The sequence below is a fragment of the Chlorocebus sabaeus genome, chromosome 27, assembly GCF_047675955.1.
Source record: "Chlorocebus sabaeus isolate Y175 chromosome 27, mChlSab1.0.hap1, whole genome shotgun sequence".
In the NCBI taxonomy this organism is placed as follows: Eukaryota; Metazoa; Chordata; class Mammalia; order Primates; family Cercopithecidae; genus Chlorocebus; species Chlorocebus sabaeus.
The window spans coordinates 24,325,778-24,343,978 of record NC_132930.1 but is presented as its reverse complement, the minus strand read 5'-3'; the positions used below and the strand labels follow the sequence as shown (position 1 = coordinate 24,343,978).

Sequence of the window (18,201 nt, the reverse complement as noted above, 5' to 3'; positions counted from 1 at the left end):
AGTTTCTCAGACTTTCCTTGTTTTTGATGACTTTGGCAGTTTTGAGAAGTACTGTTCAGGTATTTTGTAGAATATCCCTCTCTTGGAATTTATCTGATGTTGTCTCATAATTAGACTGGGATTGTGGGTTTTTTGGAGGAAGATTACAGATGTAAAATGCCATTTACATTTATCACATCATATCAGGGTACATACTATTAGCATGATTTATCTCTGTTGATATTGACCTTGATCATCTGACTGAGGTAGTATTTGTGAGCCTTCTTCACTGTAATGTTACTCTTTTTCCCTCTTTCCATACTGTACTCTTTGGAAGTAAGTCGCTACATATAGCCCATACTTAAGGAGTGGAGAATTATGTTCCATTTCCTTAAGGAGGGGTATCTACCTAAATTATTTGGAATTCTTCTGCGTGAGTTTTCTCTTCTTCCCCATTTATTTATGTATTCAATTATTTATTTATATCAGTATGGACTCATGGATATTCATTTTCTACTTTGAGTTTTAATATTTTCTAATTTTGTTCTCACAATTTATTTTGGCATGTTAAAGGTTTGGAGAAGTTCTGCAGGAAAGAAACCTGTTTAATTTTATTTAATCCAGTGTTGTTCAAGCTTACGTGATCATGAAACCCTATTTCCATGTAAAATACCTTGGGAACTACTTTGCTACACCCTTCAGTGAAAGCCGTATTTGAAGATATACAGTGCGATAAATATAAGTGCATGAGTTTTCTTGTGAAACAATACTAATAAGCATATAGATCTCTAATTATATCCTAGGTACCATTCTAGTGCTGTACATGTACTCACTCTTTTAATAATATTCACGATATCCCTATGAGGTGAGTTACTAATGTGTTCTTAGGTCTCACTTTACAAAATGAGAAAGTGGTAGAGCTGAGATTTGAAACTGGACACCCTGGCTCCAGAATTCACATTACCTGATATTCAGTCTATCTAGCTCAGAAATGCTCAGGCAAACTCAAGATGTGCTATGTGGGTAAATTTATTCTGTTCTCTGTCAATCCAGTAACCTTGGCAAATATGATAATTTTGTTAATTTTGCATTACTTCAGTTCTCACCCCCTTCCTAATGGTCTTTTTGCCTTCTATACTGTCACTCCATTTCCTAAAATTTCCAATACCTTGAGGATAGAGCTCAAATTCTTTATTATGGCTTAACAAAGGTAGAAATGATCTTGACTTCTTTAGTTCCAGTCTCATCTCTTGCCTTCTCATACCGTTCTTCCCCAGCCTGCCATGCACATACTTTCTCTTTCTCTAATCATACTTGACCTCCTCCACTTGTTGCAATAGGAGAACTTTTGCTTATGCCACTGTGTCTACTTGAAACTGCCTCCTCTCATCCCATATATTTCTGGCTATAGTTGAAACTGTCTCCTCTCATCCCATATGTTTCTGGGTATACTTGAAACTGCCTCCTCTCATCCCATATATTTCTTGCTAGCTTCTGCACATCACTTATGTTATCAAGTGAGATGATAGATTGTTTAGGAAGGCTCTCTGACTCCCAGATCTCAGATACTCAGGTACTTTTCCTGTCTTGTCCATCCTCCACACAGCAGACCCCCTATACTTCTCTACTATAATACTTGGGTTGTTTGTATCATCACTTAGATTCTTTAGTCTCTGTGAAGTAGGACCTGAGTCTCTCTTTTCACTACTGTATCTCTAACATCTGGCACAGTCCCCAGTCCATGGTAGATAATAGATATTTTTTAAAAATTATGAATGAATAGCATACAGAAAAAATAGAGAATATTCCTAGAAAATATTCAGACCCTTTGACCTAGTAATTCCACTTCTAGAACCTTGTATAAAGGAAAGAATCAGAAACACAGAAACTTATGTTCATAATAATAGTAAAAAATTTAAAAGAATCGAAATGGATAATAGAGCTTGCTTAAATATGACATGCTGTTTCCAAAAGAAACAATGCTATATAGGCATCAAAAATGTCATTTTTGAAGAATTGTAATGAATACAAAAAGGTGTACATTATAATCTTATATGAAGAATGCAAAATATAAAACAGTATAATTTCACTTTAATCCAAAATATATGTGTTTATATGTCTCAATTACACACATATATATGCATAGAAAAATGAAAGACAAAATATTAATATTGGTTGTTTTGTTTGATATATTATTTTTATAATCAGAGAAGAATTACTAAAATGTTTTTCTATTAGATATCTGGGTTATAATTATTTTAGTTTTATTTTTTGTCAGGGTGAAGAAAATAGTTTTCTGATTTTATAATTTCATAAGTTTTTTTACATGCTATTTGTTTAATATATGGTTTAAAAGACATTTTATTTACCTTCATTGTTATTAAAAAGTAGTAATGCTATACTAATTTTAAAAAATAGTATAATTGTGAGTCTTTTGTAAATTTTTTGCTTCTCATTCTTAGAAATTGCTTTACTTATGAAATTCCTGAAATCCTTTGAGTCAATACCATAGATTCCAGTTATTAGGGAAATTTACTTGAAGGCAACAATAATTTCATTTAGAGAGGATACAGGTTTGGATAAAAGGTAAATATCTTCCTATCTGAACATTTTAAATGTAAAAAGCCATTCACTTTCCTTTTGGATAACATGAACGCTTTGAATTTATTTTGTAAGTCTTTTGGGTGGAAACCATCTATTTATTTATTTTGGGGTGCTAAATGTACATTGAAATTATTTAAATAATAGCACAGGCATAATCATGAATTTTTTTTTTTTTTTTTTTTGGCATTTCTTCTAAGACTTAGGCACTAATTATCCACCTCCACGAATAGGACCTGAGAAAAATTGTTGTCTATAAAACTGGAGCTAGAGTGGACCTCAAGTTTATCCAGTCCAAACTCTGGCAAATGTTCACTTCTCACCTCCTTTTGCTCCAGGACTTCTGGAAAAAAGGAGCTCACAATTTCACTGAGTTAAGTTATATTTGAGGTAAATATTTCTAATTGTTGCAAAGTGTCTTTTTCATATTACATAGTTGTCTGCTCCTTACTACATTTACTCACTGGTCCTCATTTTGTGCTTGGCACATAGACAGCATTCAGTATATTAATATATTAGTCAGTGAGTCAGCAAGTGAACAAGGGAATGAATGGATACCACTTAATTAAGATTAGAGTTGTTGAGGGAACCTAAAGGATGGCCAAGCTTGAAAGCAGCCGCTTGCTTCTTCATCTTGGATTTCCCCTCATTGTCAGGAAATTCTGTTTCTGTTTCGGATAACTATGGAACTGATTCCTTTGACCATCCAAGATTTCAATGGAAATGACTTCACTGACCATCTGACTGAAGTTCTTGCAAGAGATACCTTGGAAAAGACCTCTCCACCTTGACATAGTGTTATAGATATGGGACAGAGGATAGACGTGGCCAACAACTGGGGTCACTTTTCTTTCATTATTTGTAGGATTTTCAAGGAAGTAGTATATGTTCAATTGACAATGTTCAAGTTTAGCCATATCTAGCTTTCCTGTTTCTTTGTTCATTCTTTCATGTTTTTTCTGTAGTTTATGACATATTGACTGATAGAGATCTTATGAAGTTTTTGCAAACTATCTCTGTCCCATATTATTTGTATATCTCTCTTATCCTCCTGACTTCCACTACAAAAGTGATGTGTTTCTTAGTGACAGGAATGCTGTTTTATTCCTCTTTAGTGGCATGTATTTAATAGGTGGCTAATAAATATTTGCTAAATCAATGTATTTTCGTCATTTAAAAACTCAGATAATATACCTCATTTCCCCCTGTTCTAGTTATAAAAAATCCCCACTTTTCTGAATTGGATATACTGTTTTTTTTCTTTCCTCAATGCTTAGTCATAGTATTTCTCTGTTCCGGGTCATTTCTAGGTTTCTGCTTTAATTGTAGAGCTCAGAAAAAAAAATGGTAATCAAATAAGTTTTAATCAGCACTTCTTACATTCTTAATAGTCTTTCTCATTGTGCTTTTATGTGTTATTTTTTAAGTTTCCTCATTTGTAAAATGATAGTAATGATACACATCTTATAGGTTAGTAAAATAACATGTGTAAACACATGTAAATCACATAGTTATGTTTCATCAAGTAAAATAACATGTGTAAACACATGTAAATCACATAGTTGTGTTTCATCAATTCTTTCCATTCAGAATACTTTCTTATAATGTCTAATTTGTTTTCTGTGTAACTGTTTCTCTTGACTTCTTTATATGTTACATCTAATGTTAAATTTAGAGTTGGTAAATTGAAATTCTTGGCACAAAGGGATATCTATTTGGACAACTGTGATTCATCGCTTTACAGAAAATACCTGAATGAGCTGTTTTTGCCAAAATAATTATTTAAAGGATAAGTTAACAAATATTCAACATCTTGTCTAGGTGTCATTCCAAAAGTTATCTTTCTGTTTTGAATGGTCTTCATGTTTGAATTTTTAGTGAGTTTTATGCTGTTTTAAAATTGTGTATTGCAGTCTTGAAAATTTATATAGAATAGCTGACCCTTAAACAATGTGGCGTTTAGGGGTGCTGACCCTTCATGCAGTCAAAAATTCACATATAAGTTTTGACTCCCCCAAAACTTAACTACTAATAGCCTACTGTTGACCAGAAACCTCACTGATAATATTAAGTGGATTAACACATATTTTATATGTTATATATATTATATATTATATTCTTACAATAAAGAATGCTAGAGAAAGGAAAATGTTATGAAGAAAATCATAAGTAAGAAAAATTATTTATTAAGTGGGAGTGTATCATCATAAATATCTTCATCATAAATTATCATAAATCATCTTCACGCTGAGTAGGCTGAGGAGGAGGAGGAAGAGGAAGGGCTGGTCTTGCTGTCTTGCCTGGCAGAGGCAAAAGAGGTAGAGGAGGTGGAAGGGATACAGGAGTTTAATGCCTACACTTGGTGTAATGTTACAGAAATACATTAGAACTCCCATTTGACATTTTTACTTTTTCATTTTTCTAAAAATATTTCTATATGGTTCTAGTCCTCTTTCACTGGTTTGCTTTAGTTTTAAGGGTCCGTGTTGCAAAATGGACCTTTCTATGATATGGACACTGAAGTCAAAAGCAGTCTTGAATAATCAGAACTCTTCTGCCAGATTATCTGATGTCAATTTGCTTTTTGGCACCGCTTCTTCTATGTGTTCTTCCTCATTTTCTGACAGTGGTCTGGAAGCACTCATCTCCATCAAGTTTTTTTTAATTAATTCCTCTAGTGTGGTGTCTATTAGCTGTTGAATTTCTCTAAAATCCGTATCTTGCAACCCTTCACTCCTAACCTTTTTTGGTCATATCTACAATCTCTTATTTCCTTGATTGACTCTCTTGTAAATCCTGTGAAGTCTTTACAACATCTGGAAACAGTTTTTTCCAGCAGGAATTTACTGCTTTGGGCTTGATGGCTTTCACAGCTTTTTCCATAACAACAATGGCGTCTTCAATGGTATGTGTCTTCCAAACTGTCATGATGATCTCTGTATTGGGTTTTTCTTCCATAGCATTGGCAAATCTTTTCCATAGGGTGCTGTATATAATGAGCCTTAAAGGTCCCTATGACCCAGACCTAGAGGCTGAATTAGAGACATTGTGTTTGAGGGTAAGTAGACCAATTTGATATCTTCTGTGTTGAACTCATGGTGTTCTGCGAGGTGGAGGGCATTGTCCAATATCAAAAGAGCTTTAAAAACAATCCTTTACTGATAAGGTACTTCCTGACATCAGGGACAAAGCATAAATTGAACCAATCCAAAAAAAGTGTTCTTGTTGTCCAGGCTTTCTTGTTGTAAAACCAAAAGCCTGGCAATTGGTGTTTATCTTTTCCCTTCAAGGCTCAGGGGTTAGCAGCTTTACAGATAAGGGCAGTCCTGGTCCTAAACTTAATTGCATTTACACAAAATGGTAGAATTAGCCTATTTCTTCTTGCCTCAAATCCTGGTACTTGCTTCTCTTACTTACTAATAAAAGTCCTATGTGGCATTTCCCCCCCCCCCCCCCCCGCCCCAGAATAAGGCACTCTCTTCTGCATTAAAAACCTGTTCAGCCAGATATTCTTTTTCCTCAATGATTTTAATGGCATCTGGGAACTCATCTTCTGCCTGTTGGTCAGCAGAAGCTGCTTCTCTTGTTATCTTGATATTTTTAAGCCAAACTGATTTTGAAAATTATCAAACCATCCTTGGCTGGGATTAAATACTCCAGCTTTAGATCCTTTACCTTTCTTTTGCTTTATATTGTCATATAATGACTTCACTTTTTCTCAGATCATATTTGGAGTCTATAGGTATGCCTTTTAGTAACCCTGCACCCACATAAAATTATATTTTCAATACTAGATAAAAGAATATTTTGCAAGAAAAAAGCGAAGTTTTCACCACTGGTGGTGTAGCTACAGCAATGACTTCATGAGTTTCCTTTTCTTTTTTTACAATGGTCCTTATGCTGGATTCATTTCTCTTGAAGTGATGGGCAACTGCAGCTGCAGACTTCAATCTTCCATACATATCAAGCAGAGAAATGAAGTGATGGGCAACTGCAGCTGCAGACTTCAATCTTCCATACATATCAAGCAATTCAACATTTTCTTGCAATGTCATGACTTTTCTTCTTGGGAGCATTTCTAGCATCACTAGTGGCTTTTTGTATGGGTCCCATGCTATTATTCAGGGACAATATTGTGCTCAACACAATAAAAAAAGTGAGACAGCGAGAGATCACTTTTTACTGCAGTACACAATTTACAGGCCTGTGGAACTGCTCACATGGAGATGATTAGCATCACCCAGGGTTTCAAGCAGATACTCACAGCACTTGAATTCACTGCAATAGCAAGAGGAGGTAGCTACAAAATTGTTACAGTAATATAGTATGTCCTACAGTTAATTTTATGCAGTTGTGATTTAATACTGCATCTTTATGTTTGTTTATATTTTTCTCAACTTCAAATGGTACCATGTATAATCTGAAAGTACATATATGTTTTTAATAAATCTTAATTTTTTATAATAGTTTTATGTATACTTTATGGTAGGAAATGATAAATAGACTAGTAGTATCTACATATATTTTATGCATTCAGAACAAACTCAACTTTTTCTTAAAATTTTCAGTATGTCTAGGCTATGTGGTTTGTCTGTGAGGTTTTTTGAAATTGTTGCTCATATTGGAAAAAATGTAAATATAAGTAAACCCACACAGTTCAAGCCTGTGTTGTTCAAGGGTCAACTCTGTATATTATGAGCTACACATCGATTTCTATTGTATTTAATATCGTTAGTTTTGTTTTTATGTCTGAGAGTTAATGCCTTTTTATCAATTCTAGAGCTGTTTGCATGAGTGATTGAAAATGAGAACATTTGTAGCGATAATTTAATAGCTAGCAGTTTGGTTCCTTATGATAGGATAAATAAAAATCCAGGGATTGGATTTTTAATATGTATGCAAATTTTATTTTATTGCGATCATTTAATTAGAAGTATTTTTAAATAAGCTTTTTCTTACCTGTTTCCTCCACCATTGGGGGTGGGAGGCAGCAGGTAACAGAAGGCTCGTTAGAGGAAATGATACTTAATCTGACATCAGAAAGGTGAATGAGATTTATCTGAATAAGGTGGGTGTAAAGATATTGAATGTGGAAGGTAGGTTGTATCATTATAACAAATGTTTACTCATTAACAATGTACCCAAATAAGAGGTACCAAATAAGTTTTGGATCTAAGAGAATTATTTATAGTTAAGGAGAGAATTAAAATAGGCCAATAAATAGAGTTAATTTGGGAGCTATTTCATGTAATGTATTGAGTATGCTTTTATTCTTGAAAATTGTTTCTATAAATATAGTAAACTGAACTTTATACATTTCACAAAGCTTGATATTTATCCTTCAGATGATTTTTTTCTGTTCATTCACTGCTTGGGCCATTACATTAAAATTTTTTTACATACTTACAACATTACTTAGAGTAGAAATCTGTTTAATTATTGAACATCTATTATGTGCTAGACACAGTGTGATTTGTACCATGATAGGTGAAGGACAGGGTGTTATGAAAGCCCATAAGCAAAGTCACCTAATGCTATCTTGGTTGGGTACCAGGTGAGAAGTCTTAATGGAGGAAGGGATATTTAAGCTGATACCTAAAAGGTGAATAAGATTTATTTAGACAAGAATAACAATGTTGGAGGTGGGAGTTGACCTTGCAGAGCAAATTTCAGATAAAGAGTAATGTATTTGAATGTGTGTGTTGAAGAAGCTATGAATAATGATAGCTGTAGTAAAAAGCCATCACTTACTGAATGATAATTATCATATTATGCCACTGTTTGAGTCAGTTTACATGTATTAACATCTTTAATCTTTGTAACAACCATATAAGGGAACTATTATTATTATTCCACTTTCATTAATTGATTATTACTGTTCTTTATGAGTAATATACAGTTCTCTCCTTGTTTCCTTATTAGGTCTGAATTTTGGGACTTTGGTATTATTTTATTTTGGTTTCAGTGACCCAGAAGTGGTCTGTAGGCACATTTAGTAAAAAGACAAAAAACATTATTATGGCATTTTCGCTTGTCGTTGAAAAGAATAGTATATTAAAATATGGTATTTATGGATGACCAAACCTAGGACTATTAAAACTTAATTTCCATTTTATAACAAATGGAAGGGATAATGAAGAAGGTAATCAATACTGTGAAAAATAGTGAGACAAATCCAGATTGTGACACAGTCTAAAAGATAACTGGCCTGGACCTTTCAAAAAAAGTCAGTATCATAAAAAAGAAAAGAATAGAGAGATTCTGGATTAAACTGCTCTGAAAGAGCGAGACATAACAACCAATGAAATGTAATGCATGAATTTTGAATGGATCTCAGATTTTAAAAAACTCTACAAGATATATAGAGAAGGTTGGAAAATTTGAACATGTGTGGACAAAGTATGACATCATGAAATATTAATTTTCTTAGGTATGATAATGATATTGTGATATGTTGGAAAAGGTCCTTATTCTAAGAATGTGCATGCTGAAGTATTTAGGGGTGAAATTTCATTTTGGGGAAAATTACAATGTAATAAAAAAATTTCTGTACATTTTTACCTTTTACTAGGTCATTAATGGGATTCCTAAGTATTAAACATTTATGAGATGCTTAAATTTAACTTATCTTTTTATCTGATAGAAAAATGTTAGATAGAAAATATCAGATAAAAAGATAAGTTAAATTTAAGCATTTCATACATGTTTTCTATATAACGTTTATTACCATATGACTTGTTGACATTTTAAAAAAATCTATGCTTATTCCCATCCTCAACTGAAATGTCAGTTATTTGAGGACTGAGGCTTTCTGTTATTCACTGCTTAGTTCATAGCACAAAGGATAGTATCTGGAATATAGTAGGCAATAGTTAGTATTTGTTGAGTGAACTAATAAATAGGGATAACCAATCTCAACCAACCTTACCATTTCTATGTAATTGATAATATCTTTAATATTTTTTATTAGTTTTAGTATTATTACTGGAAAAGATAATTGATTTTTATATTTCAGGGAAGTTGGGAAAAAAGAATTTTGAAGAGTTTAAATAGTATGTGCACTGAACTGAGTATCCCACTGGCACGAAAGGTACTCTTAAACATTTTTCTGTTAAAGTATTTCATTGTGAATCAAATACTAGAAAGTATCATGAAGTTATATAACTGTTAGGCACATTTATTTATTTATTTATTTAGAGACAGAGTCTTACTCTATCACCCAGGCTGGAGTGCATTGGCGCGATCTCGGCTCACTGCAACCTCTGCCTCCTGGGTTCAAGCAATTCTCCTGCCTCAGCCTCCCAAGTAACTAGGACTACAGGCACGTGCCACCACGCCTGGCTAATTTTTTTGTATTTTTGGTAGAGACGGGGTTTCACCGTGTTAGTCAGGAGGGTCTCGATCTCCTGACCTCATGATCCGCCCACCTTGGCCTCCCAAAGTGCTGGGATTACAGATGTGAGCCACTGCGCCTGGCCTATTTATTTATTTTTACTAGTATATCAACTTGGTTTGAAACAAAAATCTGTAAAAGGCCAATTATGTGGGTACATTCTATATAGATTTCTGTTTCGTGTGCTATAATAATTATTGTAACAAACCTGTGTCTTTGCAAATAAATAGAAATATGAATCTGTAGTATAGATGAGTTAGGATTTGGCTGTAAAGATTAGCAATATGCTTTAAATATTTTAATTACCTTTAGTCTCCTTACTTTTTGGCTAATTAGCACAATAGCCATATTTCTTGAATCACAGATAGAGTTCAGGCATACTGTGATCTTGCAACAGGCAATACGGTACCATCTTTCGGTATTAACATAGGAAACAAAAAGGATAATTGGTCTTCTCTCTGTAGAACTGGAATTCTATTTAGATCTAATATTCAACACTTACGTTACTCTGAGCATTGAGGAGAAAAGATGAGAAAGAAAAGAAAAAACACTTGAGGGATGTTTTGTATTCTTTGTAGCTGCTCACAAGTAGGAGAGAGTCAGTTTCCCTTTACTTCATTCTCCCTATCTGCTATTTATTCCCTGTTGTTGGACAGGATGTAGTGGGTATACTTTGAATAATATCCAAGGAAAAATTACTGAAGGCACCAGAAGGATGGTATTTAAAAAGGATACATTTATATTAAAAACTGTCTAAATATGTAGTATTGTATAATATACTGCCTTTCATATAGGAAGATGATGCTACTAACTCTCAGTCACACTCTCTTGGCCAGTCCCCCTTACGATGCTTTTTTGAGTCTGCTGGATGGGGGTAAGAGATGTAGTATGTGGCTGAGGAGCAGTTTTTCTTTGTGAAATGTACTGGCCAGTGCAGATCACTTACCTTCTTTTATTGGACTCATTAGCACCATGTTCTAACTAGGCCATTGAGACTAGATATAACACAATAGTTAAATAATAATTTAAATGCAGTTACCCCCCAAATTCAACATGTTTAATGAAATTATTTATCCTGTTATTGTAGTTTATGTAAGCTTTTAAATAAGTTATTGATTCTTATTTTTAGTTGTATTGCTAGACTTCAAAAAATGAAATGAAACCAGTTTTAAATTACCTTTTCCAGAGGCCAGTTGGAGAACAGAAAGAACTTCTTAATAAATGGAATGAAATGGGAACTGATGAACCAGGTATGTGAACAATTTTTTCTGAATGTAGTAGTGGAAAAAGATTGCCTTCTTAACTGTGGATGCAAAATAACATAATTAACGATTCTTTTGTGAAGATGTTAATTTTCCTTCTCATTAATTTTCTGTCTTCTGGAAAACCAGAGTTAGACTGGCCTACTCAAACTCCCAGACACCACATGCAGCTAATAAATACAGACATCAGGAGCAGCTTTTTGCTTGTTTGTTTGTGTTTTTAGAGACAGGGTCTTGCTCTGTTACCTGTGCTGGAGTGCAGTAACCTGATCACAGCTCCCTTTAACCTGAAACTCCTGGGCTCAGAGGGTCCTTTCATCTCAGCCTCCTGAGTAGCAAAGACGACAGGCACGCACCACCATGCCTGGCTAATTTTTTTATTTTTTTGTAGAGATGGGGTTTTGCTATGTTGCCCTGGCTCTCTCTGTTGAACTCCTGGCTTCAAGTAATCCTCCGATCCTCCCACCAGAGCCTCCCAAAGTGCTGGGATTACAGGTGTGAGCTACTGTGCCTGGCCTTATTTATCCTTTTTTAAAGCAGCATTTAAAAACATTTTTATAAAATAATAAATTATCCAGTGAATTTTTGAGATTCTTGTCTTTTAATTAAAGTAAATATTGTGCAAGCTTAATTATATTGGGTTGTTAAAAATAGGATAAATAGTGAAAAATACATTTGAAGACTTTAAAATGTTTTAAAGAATTTATTTTTGTTCATTTTAATATTTAAAATGTAGTCAATTTTGTAAATGTAAAATGAATAACAACTATACTTCATTTACTATGATAAATGCCTGTAATTGTATAGACAGACATGTACATAACCCCTCCTTCCCCTCCTTTACCACTGCTAAAATACATGTAGGGGACTAGGTAAGAGATAAATACCATAATAGAGTTATTATGTATAGTTATTTGAGTTCAAAAGGGGGAATAGTTTAATACAACTAGAGGAATTCACTAAGAATGCATTGTTTGTATTTTAAGTACATTGAAAATTCTCATATAGAACCTTTATGTTACATTGACCTTGTTTGGCCAATTCAGTTATAAATAATTATGATCTGTGAATAGGATGCTCTTAATTTGTTCCAGAATATGTCATCTAGGATGGGAAGGGCAGAAATTGTCTTTTCATTTTAGTGTTCTCTGTACTTAATGCATGTATGACAAATAATTGATTCTCAAGAAATGTTTGAATTAATCTATCTGTATGATAACACATGAAAGAATGATTACATTTATTTAATAAGACTTCATATATTATTAGCTGAAATTTTGTTTATAATCTATCTTATTCTAGATTTAAGCCTTTTCAGACCTGTTTATGCACCTAAGGATTTTCTTGAGGTAGGTTCTATTGGATAAATACACATATATTAATGAACGAATAATGTGAATAAATGATGATGTAAAAATATATCAAGGCAGAGGGATTAGGATGTAAAAAGCCCCAGAGTTATTGAAACAGTGGAATGACATGATCAGATCTGTGTTTGAAAATTACTGTTAGAAAATATATTGGAATATGGAAAGATTAGCATGGGGTAAATCAGTTAGGATAATTTTGATTAAAAAATAGTGACTGTAGGAAGTGGGTTCCAAGATGACCAAATATGAACGCAAGTCTGCAGCTCCCAGCGTGATCAACACAGAAGATGGGTGATTTCTGCATTTCCAACTGAGGTACCTGGTTCATCTCACTGGGACTGGTTGGCAAGTGGGTGCAGCCCATGGAGGGTGAGCCAAAGCTGTGGGGGGCATCGCCTCACCTGGGAAGCACAAGGAGTTGGGGGATTTCCTTTTCTGAGCCAAGGGAAAAAAGGATTTCCTTTTCTGAGCCATGACAGACTGTACCGGGAAAATCGGGATACTGCCAACTAAACACTGTGCTTTTCCAACAGTCTTAGCAAACGGCATACCAGGAGATCATATCCTGTGCTTGGCTCAGCAGGTCCCACGCCCATGGACCCTTGCTCACTACTAGTCTGAGATCGAACTATGAAGTGGCAAGCCTGGCTAGGGGAGGGGCAGCTGCCTTTGCTGAGGCTTGAGTAGGTAAACAAAGTGGCAGGTGGCGCGAATTGGGTGGAGCCCACCACAGCTCAACGAGGACTGCCTGCCTCTGTAGACTCCACCTGTCGGGGCAGGACATAGCTGAATGAAAGGCAGCAGAAACTTCTGCAGACTTAAACGTCCCTGTGTGACAACTCTGAAGAGAGCAGTGATTCTCCCAGCACAGTGTTTGAGCTCTGAGAACAGACAGACTGCCTCCTCAAGTGGGTCCCTGACCCCTGTGTAGCCTAACTTGGAGACACCTCCCAGTAGGGGCTGACTGACACCTCATACAGCCTGGTATCCCTCTGAGACAAAGCTTCCAGGGGAAGGATCAGGCAGCAATATTTGCTGTTCTGCAATATTTGCTGTTCTACAGCCTCTGCTGGTGAAACCCAGGCAAACAGGGTCTGGAGTGGACCTCCAGCAAACTCCAACAAACCTGCAGCTGAGGGACCTGACTGTTAGAAGGAAAATTAACAAACAGAAAAGAATAGCATCAACATCAACAAAAAGGACATCCACACCAAAACCCCATCTGTAGGTCACCATCATCAGAGATCAAAGGTAGATAAAACCACAAACATGGGGAGAAACCAGAGCAGAAAAGCTGAAAATTCTAAAAACCAGAGTGCTCCTTCTCCTCCAAATGATCACAGCTCCTTGCCAGCAATGGAACAAAGCAGGATGGAGAATGAGTTTGACAAGTTGACAGAAGTAGGCTTCAGAAAGTCGATAATAACAAACTTCTCTGAGCTAAAGGAGGATGTCCGAACCCATCACAAGGAAGCTTAAAACCTTGAAAAAAGATTAGACAAATGGCTAACTAGAATGAACAGTGTAGAGAAGACCTTAAATGACCTGATGGAGCTGAAAAACATGGCACGAGAACTATGTGATGCATGCACAAGCTTCAGTAGCCTATCTGGTCAAGTGGAAGAAAGGGTATCAGTGATTGAAGATCAAATGAATGAAATGAAGTGAGAAGTTTAGAGAAAAAAGAGTAAAAAGAAATGAGCAAAGCCTCCAAGTAATATGGGACTACGTGAAAAGACCAAATCTACATTTGATTGGTGTACCTGAAAGTGACAGGGAGAATGGAACCAAGCTGGAAAACACTCTTCAGGACATTATCCAGGAGAACTTACCACACTAGCAAGGCAGGCCAACATTCAAATTAAGGAAATACAGAGAACATGACAAAGATACTCCTCGAGAGGAGCAACCCCAAGACATGTAATTGCCAATTAACAAAGGTTGAAATGAAAGAAAAAGTGCTAAAGGCAGCCAGAGAGAAAGGTCAGGTTACCCACAAAGGGAAACCCATCAGACTAACAGTGGATCTCTCAGCAGAAACCCTACAAGCCAGAAGAGAGTGGGGACCAATATTCAACATTCTTAATGAAAAGAATTTTCACCCAGAATTTCATGTCCAGCCAAACTAAGCTTCATAAGTGAAGGAGAAATAAAATCCTTTACAGAAAGCAAATGCTGAGAGATTTTGTCACCACCAGGCCTGCCTTACAAGAGCTCCTGAAGGAAGCACTAAATATGGAAAGGAACAACCGGTACCAGCCACTGCAAAAACATGCCAAATTGTAAAGACCATTGATGCTAGGAAGAAACTGCATCAACTAACAGGCAAAATAACCAGCTAACATCATAATGACAGGATCAAATTCACACATAACAATATTAACTTTAAATGTAAATGGGCTAAATGCACCAATTAAAAGACATGGACTGGCAAATTAGATAAAGAGTCAAGACCCATCAATGTGCTGTAATTCAGGAGACCCATCTCATGTGCAGAGATGCACATAGGCTCAAAATAAAGGAATGGAGGAAGATCTACCAAGCAAATGAAAAGCAAAAAAAAAAAAAAAAAAAAAAAAGCAGGGGTTGCAATCCTAGTCTCTGATAAAACAGACTTTAAACAAACAAAGATCAAATGAGACAAGGCTATTACATAATGGTAAGGGGTTTAATTCAACAAGAAGAGCTAAGTATCCTAAATATATATGCACCCAATAAAGGAGCACCCAGATTCAAAAAGCAAGTCCTGAGAGACCTAAAAAGAGACTTAGACTCCCACACAATAATAATGGGAGACTTTACCACCCCACTGTCAATATTAGACAGATCAACGAGACAGAAGGTTAACAAGGATATCCAGGACTTGAACTCAGCTCTGCACCAAGCAGACCTAATAGACATCTACAGAACCCTCCACCCCAAATCAACAGAATACATTCTTCTCAGCACCACATTATTTCAAAATTGACCACATAGTTGGAGTAAAGCACTCCTCAGCAAATGTAAAAGAACAGGAATCACAACAAACTGTCTCTTAGACCACAGTGTAATTAAATTAGAACTCAGTATTAAGAAACTCACTCAAAACCACACAACTACATGGAAACTGAACAACTTGCTTCTGAATGACTACTGAGTAAATAACGAAATGAAGGCAGAAATAAAGATGTTCTTTGAAACCAATAAGAACAAAGACACAATGTACCAGAATCTCTGGGACACATTTGAAGCAGTGTGTAGAGGGAAATTTATAGCACTAAATGCCCACAAGAGAAAGCAGGAAAGATCTAAAATCGACATCCTAACATCACAATTAAAAGAACTACAGAAGCAAGAGCAAACAAATTCAAAAGCTAGCAGAAGGCAAGAAATAACTAAGATCAGAGCAGAACTGAAGGAGATAGAGACACAAAAAACACTTCAAAAAATCAGTGAATCCAGGAGCTGATTTTTCGAAAAGATCAACAAAATTGATAGACCACTAGCAAGACTAATAAAGAAGAAAAGAGGGAAGAATCAAATAGACGCAATAAAAAAAGATAAAGGGGATATCACCACCGTTCCCACAGAAATACAAACTACCATCAGAGAATACTGTAAACACCTCTACACAAACCAGAAAATCTAGAAGAAATGGATAAATTCCTGGACACATACACCCTCTCAAGACTAAACCAGGAAGAAGTTGAATCGCTGAATAGACCAATAAGAGGCTCTGAAATTGAGGCAGTAATTAATAGCCTACCAACCAATAAAAAGTCCAGGACCAGACGGATTCACAGCCAAATTCTACCAGAGGTACAAAGAGGAGCTGGTACCATTCCTTCTGAAACTATTCCAGTCAATAGAAAAAGAAGGAATCCTCCCTAACTCATTTTATGAGGCCAGCATCATCCTGATACCAAAGCCTGGCAGAGACACAACAACAAAAAAGAGAATTTTAGACCAATATCCCTGATGAACATTGTTGCGAAAATCCTCAATAAAATACTGGCAAAGCAAATCCAGCAGCACATCAAATAGCTTATCCACCAAGATCAAGTTGGTTTCATCCCTGGAATGCAAGACTGGTTCAACATACGCAAATCAATACACGTAATCCATCACATAAACAGAACCAAAGACAAAAACCACATGATTATCTCAATAGATGCAGAAAAGGCCTTCAACAAAATTCAACAGCCCTTCATGCTAAAAACTCTCAGTAAACTAGGTATTGATGGAAGATATCTCAAAATAATAAGAGCTATTTATGACAAACCCACAGTCAGTATCATACTGAATGGGCAAAAAGTGGAAACACTCCATTTGAAAACTGGCACAAGAGAGGGATGCCCTCTCTTATCGCTCTTATTCAACATAGTGTTGGAAGTTCTGGCCTGGGCAATCAGGCAAGAGAAAGAAATAAAGGATATTCAATTAGGAAAAGAGGAAGTCAAACTGTCCCTGTTTGCAGATGACCTGATTGTATATTTAGAAAACCCCATTGTCTCAGCCCAAAATCTCCTTAAGCTGATAAGCAACTTCAGCAAAGTCTCAGGATACAAACTCAATGTGCAAAAATCACAAGCATTCCTATACACCAATAATAGACAGACAGCGAAATTATGAGTGAACTCCCATTTACAATTACTACAAAGAGAAAAAAATACCTAGGAGTCCAACTTTCTAGGGATGTGAAGGACCTCTTCAAGGAGAACTACAAACCACTGCTCAATGAAATAAAAGAGGACACAAACAAATGGAAGAACATTCCATACTCATGGCTAGGAAGAATCAATATCGTGAAAATTGCCATACTCTCCAAGATAATTTATAGATTCAGTGCCATCCCCATCAAGCTACTAATGACTTTCTTCACAGAATTGGAAAAAACCACTTTAAAGTTCATATGGAACTAAAAAAGAGCCCGCATTGCCAAGACAATCCTAAGGAAAAAGAACAAAGCTGGAGGCATCATGCTTCCTAACTTCAAACTATACTACAAGACTGCGGTAACCAAAACAGTATGGTATTGGTACCAAAACAGAGATATAGACCAATGGAACAGAACAGAGGCCTCAGAAATAACACTACACATCTACAACCATCTGATCTTTGACAAGCCTGACAAAAACAAGAAATGGGGAAAGGATTCCCTATTTAATAAATGGTGCTGGGAAAACTGGCTGGCCACATGTAGAAAGCTGAAACTGGATCCCTTCCTTACATCTTCTACAAAAATTAATTCAAGATGGATTAGATCTAAATGTTAGACCTAAAACCATAAAAACCATAGAAGAAAACCTGGGTAATACGATTCAGGACATAGGCATGGGCAAGGACTTCATGTCTAAAACACCAAAAGCAATGGCAAAAAAAAGCCAAAATAGACAAATGGGATCTAATTAAAGAGCTTCTGCACAGCAAAAGAAACTACCATCAGAGTGAACAGGCAACCTACAGAATGGGAGAAAATTTTTGCAATCTACCCATGTGACAAAGGGCTAATATCCAGAATCTACAAAGAACTTAAAGACATTTACAAGAAAAAAACAAATAACCCCATCAAAAAGTAGGCAAAGGATATGAACAGACACTTCTCAAAAGAAGACAT

General features: G+C 35.6%; 1 protein-coding gene across 7 annotated transcripts in view; it reads left to right on the top strand.

The window, feature by feature from the left end:
- TBC1D19 (TBC1 domain family member 19) overlaps positions 1–18,201 on the top strand; it is a 174,796-nt gene that overhangs the window by 44,432 nt on the left and 112,163 nt on the right. For 6 of the 7 annotated variants that reach the window (XM_008017700.3, XM_008017702.3, XM_073012482.1 and 3 more), the window contains 3 exons: positions 9,596–9,670; positions 11,160–11,223; positions 12,538–12,584. In XM_008017700.3, the coding sequence (XP_008015891.1) occupies positions 9,596–9,670; positions 11,160–11,223; positions 12,538–12,584 (186 nt within the window). The remainder of the gene's footprint in view (positions 1–9,595; positions 9,671–11,159; positions 11,224–12,537; positions 12,585–18,201) is intronic. The other variant, XM_073012480.1, reaches the window with a different exon arrangement.